Source organism: Bombyx mori, chromosome 20 (genome assembly GCF_030269925.1).
Source record: "Bombyx mori chromosome 20, ASM3026992v2".
Classification (NCBI taxonomy): Eukaryota; Metazoa; Arthropoda; class Insecta; order Lepidoptera; family Bombycidae; genus Bombyx; species Bombyx mori.
This window is the reverse complement of record NC_085126.1, coordinates 8,720,218-8,737,766: the sequence shown is the minus strand read 5'-3', so window position 1 is coordinate 8,737,766 and position 17,549 is coordinate 8,720,218. Positions and strand designations below refer to the sequence as shown.

The 17,549-nt window shown below is 40.0% G+C and overlaps 2 protein-coding genes across 2 annotated transcripts; both read right to left on the bottom strand.

Annotated features, from left to right (window-relative positions):
- Window positions 1-5,171: 5,171 nt before the first annotated feature.
- LOC110384732 (uncharacterized) lies at window positions 5,172-7,250 on the bottom strand. The gene is made up of 2 exons (XM_021348723.3): window positions 7,229-7,250; window positions 5,172-6,151 (listed from the first exon to the last, which is right to left on the bottom strand). Exons 1-2 carry the CDS (start codon window positions 7,248-7,250, stop codon window positions 5,172-5,174), a joined length of 1,002 nt encoding a protein of 333 aa, XP_021204398.3.
- A 3,838-nt stretch (window positions 7,251-11,088) lies between these two features.
- On the bottom strand, window positions 11,089-17,081 carry LOC110385413 (uncharacterized). Its single transcript, XM_021348731.3, has 5 exons — window positions 16,871-17,081; window positions 16,044-16,412; window positions 14,847-15,071; window positions 12,088-12,283; window positions 11,089-11,311 (listed from the first exon to the last, which is right to left on the bottom strand). Exons 1-5 carry the CDS (start codon window positions 16,926-16,928, stop codon window positions 11,182-11,184), a joined length of 978 nt encoding a protein of 325 aa, XP_021204406.3. The 5' UTR covers window positions 16,929-17,081; the 3' UTR covers window positions 11,089-11,181.
- Window positions 17,082-17,549: the final 468 nt, after the last annotated feature.

Below are 17,549 nucleotides of genomic sequence, written 5' to 3'. Positions count from 1 at the left end.
TTCGTTATTTGCTTTTAGCTTTTTATCATTGACTAAAACTAATGCGTCTTGAAGGAAATCTTTGCCACAATCACGCAAATCGTGATCACCTATTTTTATCGTTTTCGTGAAATGATTCCTTGAGTTGCACAGCAATTTATTTTTGTTCACACAATAACAGAACTGACAAGGAGCTATCGAATACCAAGTGCCTTTTTCGCATTCATCGTAAGTCTTTGAACTTCTTCTAGAATCTTCTCGCGGGTCACATATATTTCTGGTGCAGCGTTCCTCGTCTATTTCTCCGTTTGAATTACAATAGCATATATTACAATCGATTATTGCGTATGAGTTTGGCAGGCAAGCGCTGTATCTGGATTTTGGTTCTGAACTATGCTCTAAGCTATTCATAAAGATTATATTATTGCATATGAAATGAGACCATTTGCCCTGATCGTTACAGATGCATGTAGTTTTACCTCTCGTGTAGACAACGCCCGGCGTGCAAATCTTTTTACTCTCAACTAAATCAAAATCATATAAGTCTGAAATAAATAAGGGATTAAATAATTAATTCGTGCGTGTCTTCGCTGGTTGCTTGTAAGTTTGATTAGCGTGTATTTTATTAGTTTCTTTTTCTGTAAATGATGCTAATATAAGAAATAAATGTCTCAAACTGTAATTAGATGGATATAAATATGTATACATATTACATAGGAAGTCGATTAGGAAGGTTATAACTTTCAAGATACGTTAACTATATTTTTATTTTTTACATCTTTTTACGATAACACTTATTTTACTTTAAAAATCTTTAATCTCTAAAATTAAGGTTCCAAGTGACAAAACAAAAAACCGAAAAATACAAATAAATCTCACACGAATATCATTTTGTAAAACGTACGAGAGTCTAGAGGATTGTGAACAAATTTGGAAACAGCTATTGAATTAATTACATTTCGATTACTAAAGTGAATTAACTCTTAATTACTGGTGGTAGGACCTCTTGTGAGTCCGCACGGGTAGGTACCACCACCCCGCCTATTTCCGCCGCGAAGCAGTAATGCGTTTCGGTTCGAAGGGTGGGGCAGCCGTTGTAATTATACTGAGACCTTAGAACTTATATCTCGAGGTGGGTGGCGCATTTACGTTGTAGATGTCTATGGGCTCCAGTAACCACTTAACACCAGGTGGGCAGTGAGTTCGTCCATCCATCTAAGCAATAAAAAAAAATCTTAACTTAGCAATTAAAGTATTAGTTAAAAAAAATTAACTCTTAAATTTATTTGATTTATATGAAGTTTCATTGCATTTTCTGTAACTTTTTTTTTAAATGTTGCCAACTGAATGAATCTCTTATAGGATTAGTCTGTATTTTGGATTCACACATAATCGAGACAAAATTAAATACGAGTCATAAAAAATATATATAATCAAATATCGATTTAATCGATTTAAAACTATTTTTGGAATGGGAATAAAAAATCGAACGGCTCGTGAAAACTGACAAAATAATTGAATGTACTAACTCTTTGTAAGCATTTCCTTTGCGCAAACATAATTCTGCAAAAACATTAGCCACGTCAATAATGAATTAAAAAAAAACATTTTGTTAACTCAATCTCATTTACAGAACTGCCGCAAATCATAATTAGTGAATCAAACATTTTAATTACACGATAAAATTTGTTTAATTGCTTCTGTTTTGGGTCCGTTTTTATGGTGATTAGCTTGCTTGTTTCATTAATGAATATGATATTAATATTGAATTATGCATTTGCGGGTGGCGTTGTTCAAGTTATTACGGCAAATTACTTTAACTTAATTACAGATAGACCGTGTTCTATATAGATGGATTTTTTTATTATTATTGCTTAGATGTGTGGAGGAGCTCACAGCCCAGTTAAGTGGTTACTGGAGCCCATAGACAACTACAACGTAAATGCGCCACCCGCCTTGAGATATAAGTTCTAAGGTCTCAGTATAGTACAACGGCTGCCCCACCCTTTAAACCGAAACGCATTACTGCTTCGTGGCAAAAATAGGCAGGGCGGTGGTACCCACCCGCGCGGACTCACAAGAGTCCTACTACCAGTAATTTACGCAAATTATAATTTTGCGGGTTTGATTTTTATTACACGATGTTATTCCTTCACCGTGGAAGTAAATCGTGAACATTTGTTAAGTACGTATTTCATTAGAAAAATTGGTACCCCGCCTGAGATTCGAACACCGGTGCGTCGCTCAACACGAATGCACCGGACGTCTTATCCGTTAGGCCACGACGACTTCTAAATGGAGAACGCTCAACGCCTGTCTGCAACGCATAATGCGCTACTTTGGCCACGTTGCCCGCAGAGGTGTAGATCGCTTGGCACGTCTGATGTTCACCGGAAAAGTAAAAGGAAAACATCCTAGAGGCCGGAGCCCCAAACGTTGGTCCGACCAGATCTCCGAGCAAACCAACGGACCACTTAGCGCTGCACTACACCAGGCAACTGACCGATGGAGGCTGGCGTGGAGGATGGAGGAGTCACGATCCTCAGTAACGAGGGAGCGATGGAGAAGAAGAAGAATCTTGATCGTGAATGAAGTCATTACACAGGTGAAGCTAAATAAAAATGCATTAAAAATACGTATTCATGTGATTTTATTTGTTAATTTCAAAAACGTGGGTAGGGCGTCCGTGCATTTATCCGCGTCACTCTTGAAGCAGTGCTCCCTTATAATGACCGCGTCTTTGCATTCACATACGTAACACTCGTCCGATATCGTGTCGTTCTCGTCGCATCGGTACATCGTGTGCTCGTGCCTTATGGTTACCGTTATGTTACTCGTGGAAGTTTCTGGAAACGATTTTGAAGCGTCCAGTGATGCATTTACGCCTATATAGGCATGATTTGAGGGGCGGCAAAATTTTTGAAATGCCATAATTTCAGAGCCAAAAAAGACAGGCTCCTTTGAAAAAGAGTACAAATTCTTTTTTATAAAAAAAAAATATAAATTTATTTTAAATTGAAATTTAAAAAATTTAATAAAATGTATTCTAACATTTAAGGCGGCGCAATAAACAGGGCTACTGGTGGCAGGACCTTCTGTGAGTCCGGTTGCTATTGGACCAGTGATGTATTTAGGTTTGATGCCGCCCTAAGCTTTTTTTATTGTTTTTTATTGCATAGATGCGTGGACCAGCTCACAGCCCACCTGGTGTTAAGTGGTTAATGGAGCCCACAGACATCTAAGACGTAAATGTGCCACCCACCTTGAGATATCAGTTCTAAGGTCTCAGTATTGTTACAACGGCTGCCCCACCGTTCAAACCGAAACGCATTACTGCTTCACGGCAGAAATAGGCAGGGTGGTGGTACCTACCTGCGCGGACTCACAAAAGGTCCTACCACCAGTATTATTACTTAATTCAGAAATAATTCGGATGGTATCTACATGTGCTCTCTCACAATATGCCTCCGATGAATAATTGACCATGTATACTATTGTTTTTAAGTGAAATTATTACAATAACACCTTACCGACATCATGTCTCCTTCCCATAGGTAAATAATTAAAGTTCGGATACGCTTGTTCACAATGAAAATTCTTAGGCAAAGGCCGACAAAAATTATTGATGTTCCCCAAATACGGACAATAGCACTGGCGACATCTGTCGATGAATATCGTTATTAAAAACACTTGAGCGCCATCTGTTGTACAGGGCTGTTACTATGACATCCAAATGTCAATAACTCTACTAAGTTCCATGACAATCAGATGTATAGCTTGGAAACGCGCAGAGGGCTACATACAAACAGAAATTGAACTTTATTTGTGTAAATAGAACGCGCTTGATGTAAGCTTCCGGCGCATTTGATATCACTGGTGATCACAGTTCATATACACCACAAAGTAAGTGCATTTGCCTCAAGAGTCCTCCAGAAATGTATAGATTTATGACTATCCAACCCCTCAAAACGGAAATTATGATTAATTTCGGCAGAAATATATACCTGTGGTACCCTGCCATCACACGCCCTGCCACTAATAGTTACATGTATTAATGTCATGGGTCTGGTTTTTGATACATGATGTTATTCCTTTAACGTCGTGATTAAGTGTTAAGTACGTATTTCTTTAGACAGATGAGTAGCTTTTTTTTGGCCTGGAGGCTGAACTTCCTAGAAGATTCCCGCATCTAGGGGGCTCGCGGGTTATATGGGTTTCCGTGATGAAGATGGTAGGGGCCTTTTTTTTGTTGTTGCTTTGATTGGTAGACGAACTCACAGCCCACCTGGTGTTAAGTGGTTACTGGAGCCCATACACATCTGCAACGCAAATGCGCCACCCGCCCTGAGATATAAGGTCTCAAGGATAGTTACAACGGCTGCCCCCCCCCTTCAAACCGAAACGCATTACTGATTCACGGTAGAAATTGGCAGGGTGGTGGTACATACCCGCGCGGACTCACAAGAAGTCCTACCACCAGTAATTACGCCTACCATACGACTCCCCCGTACACTCGCCCGATGTTCGATCCTCGCCTGATCCTCGATCCTTGCGGTAGGCATCGGCTTGGCTCTGCCCCTGGCATTGCTGAAGTCCATGGACGATGGTAATCACTCACCATCAGGTGGGCCGTATACTCGTCTGCCTACAAGGGCGACAAAAAAAAAAGACGAGTCGTCGATTCGGTGAACTTTTTTTTACCTACCTGCGGAATTTAAAGCCCAGTATAATCGAATCGCTAGGTACAAAAACACAAGGCGTCTTAACTTTACGCTACAAATGATTCTAAATACATATTTGCTCGTGATTTCCGTGTCAGCGAACATTTACCTAATATAGTACATAGTTCCTGGTGTACAATATGTCCTTTCGGCTGTATTTGTTATATTATAGGTGATACATGCGTTGTCTGCGTCCCGGCGCTCTCTTTTAATTACCACAGAACTATCCAGTGAGAGCGGTTCCTAAAAGAATTGGTACAGCTATTTTAATGGTTCATATTACGTCTAAAATTGATTACAGGATACATTTTAAAGTGAATTCTGCAGGTTCATCATTTATTATTGCTTTATGAGAGCAATTTGCATATGGAGTCCTGGTAACCCTTCAACAAGTAATAATTCTTACCATTTCTTATGAGACAAATTGTGTAAAACTTATAGAGTACCGTTTAATTCACAATTTAATAGTGATTATTCAAGCGACAACTTTGTTTTACTTATAGAACAGTTAAAAGTAGAAGATACCTGAATAGCATGATTCCTCTCATCACAAAACATCGGCGTGCAAATCGAATAAGCCCTCAATCCCATATCGGGACACACGCACAAATTGCAACCCACAACGAACTCTTCGCCCGGGAAGCAGATATCCAAGGAGTGGGTCTCATTAAGTTCCGGTAACAAACCCTGGGACAGTTGGAACAGCATCGATCGGGCCACATGATCATTACAATCTCGATCCGTACAGACTCGTCCAAGCAAATCACCATTTCTTGGGCATATGCATATATTGCAGCTCTCACTAAACAGTTCCCCTGGATTGCAGCTTGAAGATCGAAGGTAGCGTTTCTCGCATATGTTATTCGTGCATTTAGCCAAATTCTTTATACCCTCTTTAGGGCAAAAACAAACGTTACAATCGACCGTGTAGTAAGCGAGCGGTTCACAATGTATTTCATCATAGTTATTCGCTTTTGCGGTTTCTTCGATGTTTTCCGAGCAATTATTGTTTGTGCAGACCCGATCTATTTCTAGCCCACTCTTCGGACAAATACACAAGTTGCATCTCACTTTTGTTAGGCTACCAGGCTCACAGGTTGCGTTCGGTGAAGGCAATGACGGGTCGTGAACACCGAAATCTTGAGCAGTTGTTATATTAGAGCCATTGTGGGCTGTACACGATTCCAGACTTAAGTTACCGCTTTTGTTGCAGCTATAATCGTTTGGTTCTAAATGTGCTGGTTTCGTTTTCTGGGATTCCTGTAAGTTTTTTTTTGTTTCGCAATCATCGTATGTACACCATTTCGGGTCCAGCTTCCCCGTTTTGTTGCAGTAGCATATGTTACAATCATAAGTGATGAACGTATTCGATTCGCAGTTAATATCAAAATCGATTTCACCGGTTTTCGTACCTGGTCCGGTAGCATTTGTATCGTTTTCTTTCGTCTGCTCTGTAATAAATAAGCATAATTCTTTATTAATTTTTCCATTATCTGGACACAAACAGGTCTGATTTTGGTCGCGATAAAAATAATTGGATCGACATGTTCCCATCGAAGAGCCTTTTTGTTGGTTAAAGACTTGAACGACTGCGTGATTGTCATCTCTTAAAAACTTTTCGAACATAATGCGTCTGGTTTTCGATGAGCAATTTTTAGTGCAATACCTTTCGTTGATATATCCGTTTCTTGGGCAGAAACATTGCGAACAAATAATTGCTATTTGCTCAACAGTATGACTTTCTGAATTATCTTCCATGTCTTCGATGTTGACGCATTTCTGCTCAAAGCATGTAGAGGTATTAATCCCTTTTGAATTGTATTCACAGTATAAGCACCTTGGCTCGGTGAAACGTAGTGGTTCGCATTTTGCTGTATTCGTCCTTAACACATTCAGAGGTTGGGTATTATCGTAACTGTCACAAATAGATTTAGTGCACAGATTTTCATTACGTTCGCTGTTTTCCGGACAATAACAGATATTGCATTGATTTTTATAGAACTTTCCCGGGATACATTTAAAAATATTTATTCTCCGAGTACGGCTACAGGAATTAACGCAGCTTTGTGTTAAAAAATGACCATTTTCTGTACAACGGCACGTGATACATTGATATTTGTGGATGCTGTTAGGAACACAGTTGTTTGAATCGAAATCGGAGGATAGCTGTGAATTCATTCCGAGTTTTTTAATCAAGCACGATCTGTTAGCAACGCAACGTGCCTCTAAGGATCTGCCGGTTTTCGGGCACAAGCAAATATTACATTCGTAATAAAAAGTCGAATAGGGGACACAGTCGACACCTGTTTTGCTTTCCAAACGTCCTATTAGCCAACTATTCATGTTGTTAATGCACGAAAGTAATCCGTTCTTTTGACAAGTGCATCTGGTTCGATTTAAATAAACCACTTGACCCGGTGAGCATTGTCGTTCAGTTGACCTACATCTTTGGTCACTCCAGAATCCGTTTTGATTACAGTGGCAGAGTCGGTCGTTTAGCAAAACCCAATTATTGGGTGGGCACTCACCTAAATACGAATTTTGGGTCATGGATAAATTACTTAGTAATAGAACCCGTTCAGTATTTAATACTTCCTTATTCAAACGAGGCTTGTGGAGAGTAGTTAACGGTAGGCAGCGCCTTGGTTCTGCCCCTGGCATTGCTGAAGTTGATGGGCTACGATAACCACTCACCATCCTGTGAGCCCTATGCTCGTCTGGCTAAAATAATTATGAATTATAATATAAATATAGTAATAAATTAGGGTAAAAATCATTTTTTCACTACTTTTACGGTTCATACTCGTGTTCGAAATTTTCTTGGGCTCACCACAAACGGTCAAGGTGATTTTCACATATTTTGGTAACGGAATCTTTGAATGTCATTTTCACTTCGAGATAACTTGAAAATTGCACACGCATCAAGAACCGATGACAATACAATAATTTTATTACTTCGCTTTAATATCCTGATTGGTATCAACGAAACAAAAAAATAATGAAATTAATCATTAGTTTGTTATGCTGTTGACGCATGTTTTTGTTATAAAGCTATATATATATATATATATATATATATTAATGATACTGAACATCTCAAGAAACGATTGGTTCTTTCAGTGAAAAAAAAACCTCATTCTATAGTGACGTAGCAATAAAATACTTAAAAATAAATATTGACAGGAATCAATATGCAAATGTAATTTTAATCATTATATCTATTTGTTGAAACTACCCGCCTATAGGATAATGCGATTTTACATCGTAAGACGATGCATTATACCAGAAATCAGAGGCAGTCCTGCCTATGGTACAAGAAAGGGATGTTGGAGTGACCGGTTCTGCTCTTTCAATTTTAGGGGTGTAGTTTTTTCTTTTTCTGTTGATTTTTTGTTCCCTACATATTTATTGGTAGCCTAAGAGGATATTCCAACTACGCGCGGATGGGTAGGAGAGCTCACGGACTCAACATGAGAGAATTTGCTAACACTAGCCCTAGCAAGAGCAGTGCACCGGATCGGAATCGCGACCCACTGAGTAGATCCGGCGAGAAACTCAGTGGGGAATATTTCAATGAACCTGTCACGTTTCTATCTATTTCATTTTAGCCGCCCGGTTACTAGATGGCGCCAGGGTAATTATTGGACACGGATGCTATATGAAATAAAGACGCCTTAGTCAAAATCCCTCCCTGAAGTCTGATTGAAGAATACGATTTGTAAAAATTTCAAGTCAATCGAATTATCAACGGTATTCACGGTAGGCAGCGGCTTGGCTCTGCCCCTGGCATTGCTGAAGTCCATGGGCGACGGTAACCACTCACCATCAGGTGGGTCGTATGCCCGTCTGCCTACAAGGGCAAAAAAATAATATCAAACCATCAACGATCAAAATATATTTATATTTTATTTATTGTCCTTGTACTTACGTAAATCAGCGAAAATAAAATGAATTTGAGCAAAAACTATGAGTATTACGACAGCCATGAATAATATGTTTGCGGACAAACAATTATAAACACGTGTTTTACGACATTATTGTAGATTAAAATTGACTTTACGATTCGGAACGTGGAGTCAGTGAAATTTTAATTTGTTTTCCAATTCGCGTTTTCTATAGACATCGAACAGAGATTTCTGTGGGCCCTATAATAAATTCCCATTCAAAATTACCTTAATCTTATCTTATACCTTTAAACGAGCAATTCTTGTATATAATCTGAATCTCGGAAACGGCTCCAACGATTTTTATAAAATTTAGTATACAGGGGATTTCGGGGCGATAAATCGATCTAGCTACGATTTATTTTCAGGAAATGTTGTTTTATTCGTGTTTTCAATAATCAACTTTATCGATAATCAACTTTATGACTCTTCCCGATATCTATTGGCGAATAATAATACTATTTAAAGACACAATAACACTAAAGCTTTTTCAGCAGATGGCGTTGTTAAGCCATCCGAAAATACAATTTATAAACGACTTCAAATGAAACAAAATATTTCTTTGTAGAAAACAATAAACCTTTGTAGCGCATGCGTAATTTGTTAATGAAACAACAATTTATTGGAAATAAGGTGAAACTGAAATCTTAATTGTATTGTATATCTATTGATGCTGATATTTCCTTGAAATTGAAATAGGCAGGAAAACGGAATCCGCGTCATGCTTGCCAATCTCTGCCATCTTCACGTAAACGTCAAATAGAATAAGCCTTTATTTGACACAATTGAAACTTCGACATTTACTATTTGACAGAAGAAAACGCTATGCTGATTGTGGTAGTTTTCCAATTACAGCACAAGAGCGCATTATGCGGCATAATGCTCAACGTTGAATGTACAGCAACGCTTCGCACAATCGAGCACTCTCAAAAGTACTGCTCTCGCGTGATACTCGCGGTCGATACCGACTCAGTGACAGAAAATTGACAAGTGTGTTTTTTCTTTAAGTTGGCATTGATCGAAATTTTGTTTATATTATCGTTAGTAATATTATTTAATGTTGAAAAAAATTGTAAGGCTTTCGTTTCGTAATAGTTTCTTAGAAATAATCATTGTTAATTAAACTGTGCTAACTTAGCGCACTCTGCTGATGCATTTGAAAACTAATTCACGTTCCAATTAAGCTTTAGCATAATTCGGCATTGTGCGTCACTGAGTCGCATTATGCTCTGTAATTGGAAAACTATCTGTATTTCTAGCTGTTCATTTGAATTACCTCTAGCAACTGGTATAATGTTCCCTTGAACATTTCATAGAGGCGCTATTTTCTCCTAATTAGCCCTCCTAATTGTTTTTTTTTTTTATTATTATTGAAGGATTACTGGTGGCCCTGAGGCCTTTCCAGTTTCACCAGGACAGGTGGGCGAGCAAAGGCTCACCCAGGAGGGGTGGGATTTGCTAACAGCTACCCGAGCGCCTCCGAAGGAGACCTAACAGCTCAAGAGTAGCTGCTTCGCGAATGAATCTACTACCGGATCGGAATCGCGACCCGCTGAGAAGATCCGGCGAGAAACTCAGCGAGCTGATTCATGGGTTCGGTTGCACGGCGAACTCTTTGTCGAGTTCGACGAGTACGGCTACCGAGGTCCCTAAGCCTGCTCCTAGTGTTAGAGCTGAAGGCGTCTAATGCAAATGTTATTAGATCTGATGGGTCCGTAAGGACGTGTCTAGGGCGTCGACGGTGACTGGCTCCTGCGTGATCAGGATTCAGGGAGTAGTCAGCGGCGAAAACGATAAGGCGATTATCATAACGCATAGCCTTATCGAAGTACCGTTCCGACGCTGACTTCATGTATTTCTGGATAGATTCGAGGCCCAGGTCGTCGTGTAGGTCAACGTTCCTCACGAACCACGGAGCTCCGACGGCTAACCTGCAAAAGCGGGATTGTAGAGATTGGAGGTTGTCTATGTGTGTGCGGGCCGCGTGAGCGAACACCACACTCGCGTAAGTCATGACGGGACCTCCTAATTGTATTAATGGTGTAGGGAGGCTACACGGATGGATACCAAAAATATCTTCCACCATTTCTGCCGAACATTAATCGAGCGCTCTACCGTGAAATGTGAGATAGCCCATTGAGTTTCTCGCCGGGTCTTCTCAGCGAATAGTAAAAAATAAATAAATAGTTGTCTGTAAAGTCGGTTTACGGACGATTGTTTTACGTGATAACGTCAGTAGCAGAACTATTCGAACTGCTAGCTCTGACGTCACGCGAGAAGAGAGATAAATGTGTCACAAGCCAACGCTTGGGCCGGCCGTGCCTCTCTATCGTTTGTTCCGCACTCTCGCTTGCACGCTCAAGCCCAGGCGGAACGTGACACTTTTTCGTGCGTGCAGCCGGTGTTCTTCGATTTAGGATGTTGTCAATTAAAAAAAAACACAATCAAAAAGGATTATTCATTGTAATTCTTAATTGGACAAGACGATTCGTATCCTCGGCCCGTATTTTGCATCCGAGTTCCCAATGCACTTTCCGTTAAAGACCCTCCTGGATGAGGCGCAGTCTTAATTCCTCCAAAGCTTTTGACTCGCTGTAGTTCAAGCAAGTCCTCTGTGTGCATCTGAGGGACAGGTCCTCTTGGCAGTAGCAGTGATTGCAGTCATGTCTAAAGTGATGTAGAGAAGTTCACTATTAAATCATTTACAGCTCTCATCAAAAATAACTAAAAGGCCGAAATATATATATATTTTTTTTATTGCTTAGATGAGTGAACGAGCTCACAGCCCACCTGGTGCTAAGTGGTTACTGGAACCCATAGACATCCACAACGTAAATGTGCCACACACCCTGAGATATAAGTTAAGAACTAGATATATATAGATAGAATGTAGTCGAATTCAATTAAACATGCATTGTTCCGCCATCTTCAGACATCAAGCAAATAAATTTTGTGTTTAAAAAAAGGCAAAAAGTCTTCATAATATAATCCTTTTTTAAATAAATAGACATATGAACTCGTCGTGGTCTAAAGGATAAGACGACCGGTGCATTCGTGAAGGAATAACATCGTGTAGTAAAAATCAAACCCGCAAAATTATAATTTGCGTAATTTCTGGTGGTAGGACCTCTTGTGAGTCCGCACGGGTAGGTGCCACCGCCCCGCCTATTTCTGCCGTGAAGCAGTGGTGCGTTTCGGTTTGAAGGGTGGGGCAGCCGTTGTAACTATACTTGAGACCTTAGAACTTATATCGCAAGGTGGGTGGCGCATTTACGTCGTAGATGTCTACGGGCTCCAGTAACCACTTAAAACCAGGTGGGCTGTGAGCTAGTAAACCCATCTAAGCAAAAAAAAAAAAATTGAATTTCCATCAAAAAGGGGAAACTTTTGCATAAAAACTTTGTGCATAAAGTTAAGTAAATTTAGAAGTTTCTGAGCATTACATGTAGACGCCCCCCGGTAAGCATTTGTCTTTGTAAAGGTCGAGAGTGAGTTGAGGCTGTCCATTGATCCAGGTGCTTTTTTCCGCTCTGGTAACACAACCCTCGATTTCGGTGCATTGTGTTTTTTTTCCCTCGCACTCGCATGTGACGCATTCGTTTTCGGGTTTCGCCATTGCATCCGTTTTGCATGCTTTACCTATATAAAAAAATAAAATTATATATGACGGAGGAGTAGCGTCCGTAATGTTTTTAAAATAGGTGACGTCAGCATTCTTGACGTCACGGTTATTAATTTCTAGACGATGACTCATGTTTGGTCTTCCGAAACAAATCTTCACGAGAACTTTTTGAGCTGCGTATATTTCACGAGGAGCGTTAAAGCGTTCCAGAGAGATCCGTTCTATGCAACGGCTCGGACACGTATGACCCAGCGCTTTTTTTTCCTACCTACCTATGCTGATAGCCTTGAGAGGCTATTTCAGCTTCGCCCTAACGTTTGTAGGTGAGCTCACGGGGCTCAAACCGGAGAGTTGCTAACACTGACCCTAACAAGAGCCGTGCTTCACAGAATCTACAACCGGATCGGAAACGCGACCCACTGAGAAGATCCGGCGGACCCAGCGCTAGACAGTACGGCCGTATTTATAGGGCTTGGTACACACAAGTGAGCGTGTTTACACGTTTTTAAAGTACATATTGAAATTACAATAAGAGAGACTGCTTAACATCAATTTCCCATCCTAATAAACACAGAGTAATTAGTTGGTGATCAGATGATCCGATTATCACATTCAATTATTATTATTTTTTACAATAAGTAGGTTAATAGTCATATTTGCACCGACATAATATAATAGCGCGTCTTTAATGAGTTCTACGGTTTAAATAAGCGTGTAAGCCCAACCAATGGTAATTCGATACGGCTTCACAATGAAGGCACAATCAAACCACTAGGTACGATACATCATCTATATATATAAAAGAAAGTCGTGTTAGTTACACTATTTATAACTCAAGAACGGCTGAACTGATTTGGCTGAAAATTGGTGGGGAGGTAGCTTAGAATGAGGAGAAGGACATAGGACTTTTTATCACGTTTCCGTGGGACGTGACATAAAACGTGGTATAACAAAACGCAACAGATATGGAACAACAAAACGCAACTGACAGCTAAACGTAATGTAGTTTATGGTTAATTATAGTAGAATTTTGAAGTTGACCGGTTGATGTGTTTATTTCGAGTTTCTATTAGCTTATTGTGTCGAGATAGGTAATCATTAAGAAAGCTATGCCGCGACCAACACGATCAAATATTTCCCGACGAAACCGTAAAGCAACTAGGATTCGAAACTTTGCGAGTGACAGGACTGAAGAAGAACAAGAAAATATAATAATAATAACTCAAATACATGGCCAAGAAAGAATCATTAAAATACTTGCCTTTTTAATTTACATTCATTATCCAAATAAAAAATTGACCTTGATAAAATCAAAAGTCTGCTCATTTATTGCCTCTAAGGCGGAACAAAGTTCGCCGGGTGCGCTAGTACATAATATAAATTCAAAATAATTTGTCTTAAACAATTGAGAATGTTTTGTAACAAGGTCACGACCTGGGTAACTATTTGTGTGGTGCCCGACTGGTGAAGTTTACAGAATGACACTTACTATGAGGCTTTAGGTTGGTGTAGCTATTTTGACATAGCCTCTCCATTATTTGTGTAGCCACATCAAATAAACTATTATAAAATGTCAGTGAGTATAACAAAAAAAAAAAATGTTTTCAAATCAGTGCAATACAACAAAACTATCCTTTTTTTATTGCTTAGATGGATGGACGAGCTCACAGCCCAACTGGTGTTAAGTAAGTTACTGGAGCCCATAGATATCTACAACGTAAATGCGCCACCCACCTTGAGAAATAAGTTCTAAGATCTCAGTATAGTTACAACGGCTGCCCCACCTTTCAAACCGAAACGCATTACTTTTTCACGGCAGAAATACAGGCACTCAGGGACTGCAGCAGTAAAGCTATTGCATAGCATTTTTTATCAACTTATGCAATTAAAATTAGACAATAATAATTTAATATTAAAAAAATAATAAAATAACGCTATATTTTATAAACATTAACAAAAGCAAAACATTAACTGTCCCCTTCACACTCATAAGCTAGACCGCGCGAGAAAGAGATGGGCAGACTTTTCATGATGCGCATGCAGTGCGACGTTACGCCGCGCGCTTATTCATAAACACTACACAAGCGCAACGTGTGAATGTGTTGAACGCGAGCTACATTGTAAGCAGAGTGGGGGTGTTAGGTTACGGAATTTCTCGATTCGGTCGCCGCGCTCAAAGCCCGCGATAAAAACTATGCAATAGCTTAAAAAACGTTCGCATATCAATAGATACAACAAAACTAGCCTTTTAAAGACATCGTTGAATAATGAGTTCTTCTTTTTTTTTTATTGCTTAGATGAATGGACGAGCTCACAGCCCACCTGGTGTTAAGTAAGTTACTGGAGCCCATAGATATCTACAACGTAAATGCGCCACTCACCTTGAGAAATAAGTTCTAAGGTCTCAGTATAGTTACAACGGCTGCCCCACCCTTCAAGCCGAAACGCATTACTGCTTCACGGCAGAAACAGGCGGAGTGGTGGTACCTACCCGTGCGGACTCATAAGAGGTCCTACCACCAGTGAAATAGTTCCAAAAGTTCATAATATCTGAGTCGACAACTTCATCTTTCAACTTACCACTCAACTTCCGAGCATCAATTCTATGCATTTCACTATAGCTCAAACACAATAGTTTGTCGCAAAGCAAGTTTCCGGAGGCAAGGCAGACGCAAGCGTTGCAGTCGACTCTATAGGCTCTTCCGGGGGTGCAAGCCACTTGACGGGATCGAAGAGTCGGCAGCTTCGCGACCTGCGATCGACTGAACGGTTGACGCACGTCTTCTAGGTTCAGAATGTTCTGGGCTGAGAGGAAACGTGGTTATATTGTATTTATTGGTATTGTGGTTGTGTGTGTGGCTGTGGTAATGTCTTATGTTTCCAATCTTTCTCTATGGAGCCGAAACCTGGTCTCTAAGATTGCAGGATCGCCGTAAAATCGATGCACTGGAGATTTGGTGATGGAGACGCCTCCTAAAGATCCCATGGATGGCATTCGACACCAATTCATCCATCCTCAAAGAACTCTGTATCAGAGACCGACTTTCGTCAACTGTGTAACTGAGGGTTTAAAAATTATTAGGTAAAATCTCCAGAAAGGAGCACTCGATGGAGAGATTGGTAGTCCAGAGCCGGGTGGAAGGCAGAGGATCACGCGGCTGCTCATCGACCCGCTGGACTGACCTAATAAAAAGGGCAACTGAGTCCACTATGGTCGAATGTACTCGAAACGCTTCGAACCGCCAGACCTGGAAGCGCATTGCCTGGAGCGCGGTCGTCGGGAGCATGGGCGACCTAACAGGTCCTACAGGCACATACAGCGTCAGCGCAACTAAGACCACTCTGACAAGAGTGTCCGACTGAGAAGAAGATTGCGATTGTTTGAGCGGTAGACAGCGGCCTGGCTCTGCCCCTGGCATTGCTGAAGTCCATGGGCGACGGTAACCACTCACCATCAGGTGGGCCGTATGCTCGTCTGCTTACAAGGGCAATAAAAAAAAAGTAAACTAACTAATTTTACAGAAGTACTACTTAAAGTTTGAAAATTAGAAAAAAAATAATAAAAAAAAATCTTCTTCGGCTATTTGAATGGAGTTAACTTAACTGAAGTTCAATTAAGGCATTCGTATTGTTGATATTAGTTACTAACAAATAAAACGGTTCTTTAATTACAAAGATAAATGTCGCGTATTAAGCGAAATATCGCTTAACACAAATAAATAGCCATTCACAATTTGATATATTCGTGACGATAAATGTAATTCAAACTATACCAACATTCCAAATTTGGTTTACAGGCGTTGTTCCTATTTGTGCAGACGGCCATTTTGTTTTCTCCGCATATACACCTTTGACAGCCTCTGTTGTATAATACCCCTGGCTGGCAGATCTTCGGGAGTTTGGGATAACCTATTAAAAGTTTTTTTTTTTCATTGCCCATTCTTTTTCCGGCTCTCAGGGTATGTGCCCGTTTCTCGCCATAAATTTCGTCTATATGACTCTGTTCTAAGCACAAAAGTTTCGTGCACATCAAACCGAAGTCGTCTTTGCAATAGCATTTGTTGCACTCCATTCTGTAGGAACGTCCGGGCACGCACGGATCCCCTTCTTTTATTTCCGGTAGATCGTAGAGACTGTTTGTGTTTGCTGAAAAATTATACCAGTTTAATTACGTGTGTCGTCCATAGATATCATATATGAATATCGCCCCAAACGCGTCATTTTGGATCCTCCCGATCCACTAACGGTGCTTTTAGGTACCTCAAGCACCAGTCACCGTCCTCGCCGAACTCGTCGCTTGCGACGAAGGGCTCGACGAGTAAATTAATCCATAGACACATCCCACTGAGTTTCTCGCCGGATCTTTTCAGTGGTAGATTCTGCGAAGCACCACTCTAGCTGAGGCTAGTGTTAGCAAATTCTCTCAGGTTGAGTTCGTGAGCTCACCTACACGTCAAGGCGAAGCTGAAATAGTCTCTTAAGGCTATCAGCATAGAAAGGAAAGAAAAACAAAAGTAGCAACTTGGTTGCGAACACCGATATAAGACGTTCCCACCAAACTCGCTTCCAATGTTATTACCCTGGCGTTTAAGCTAAATACTTACATACGTTTGCAGCGAATGCTAAAGAAATCAGAGAGCCAAATATTCCGGCGTACCACATGATTGACCCGTCGGACTGCAATTCGATATCAAACCGCAACGCAATAGCTTTATTCCATTTGAATTACTAATGATTACGTCGTAATTACAGTTTTACAGCTAAATTTGTGGCCGTTACTGTTGAAAACGATTAGATTAGCTTTAAGTAATTGTTTTCTTCAGTTTTCGCGATACGTACCTAGACATAAAATTAAAAATAAAATTAATTAAAATTAATTTTACGGTTTAATCTCGTGTTTTCTTTAATTGTCATCTATACTAATATTATAAAGAGGAAAGATTTGTTTTTTTTGTTTGTATTGAATAGGCTAACTACTGAGCCGATTTGAAAAATTCTTTCACTGTTTGGAAGCTACATTATTCCCGAGTAACATAGGCTATAATCTTTTTTGAATTGAATTAGGGATCCTTACTAAAACTCCAATAATGTAACCCAAAGTGTAAAAAAATACCTAAAATATTCTTTACATCGCGTGCCCTGCGAAAACTATTGATGATAGAATAAAATAATGTACCACGACTTTGTAGAACACATTATTATTTACAAAAAGTGTCGCGACAGCATATGTCTAACTATTATAGTTACGCCGCAGTTATATTATATTTCTGTGTTTCGAGTGCT

What these genes read in the sequence shown, in the direction of transcription:
- LOC110385413 (XM_021348731.3), bottom strand. Translation starts at nt 16,928, where the DNA reads ATGTGGTACGCCGGAATATTTGGCTCTCTGATTTCTTTAGCATTCGCT. An exon ending in AGCATTCGCTGCAAACGTAT is followed by an intron (nt 16,413 to 16,870) that starts GTAAGTATTTAG and finishes ATAATTTTTCAG; the next exon opens with CAAACACAAACAGTCTCTAC. An exon ending in TGATGCTCGGAAGTTGAGTG is followed by an intron (nt 12,284 to 14,846) that starts GTAAGTTGAAAG and finishes TTTTTTATATAG; the next exon opens with GTAAAGCATGCAAAACGGAT.
- LOC110384732 (XM_021348723.3), bottom strand. Translation starts at nt 7,250, where the DNA reads ATGACCCAAAATTCGTATTTAG. An exon ending in GACCCAAAATTCGTATTTAG is followed by an intron (nt 6,152 to 7,228) that starts GTGAGTGCCCAC and finishes TATTTATTACAG; the next exon opens with AGCAGACGAAAGAAAACGAT.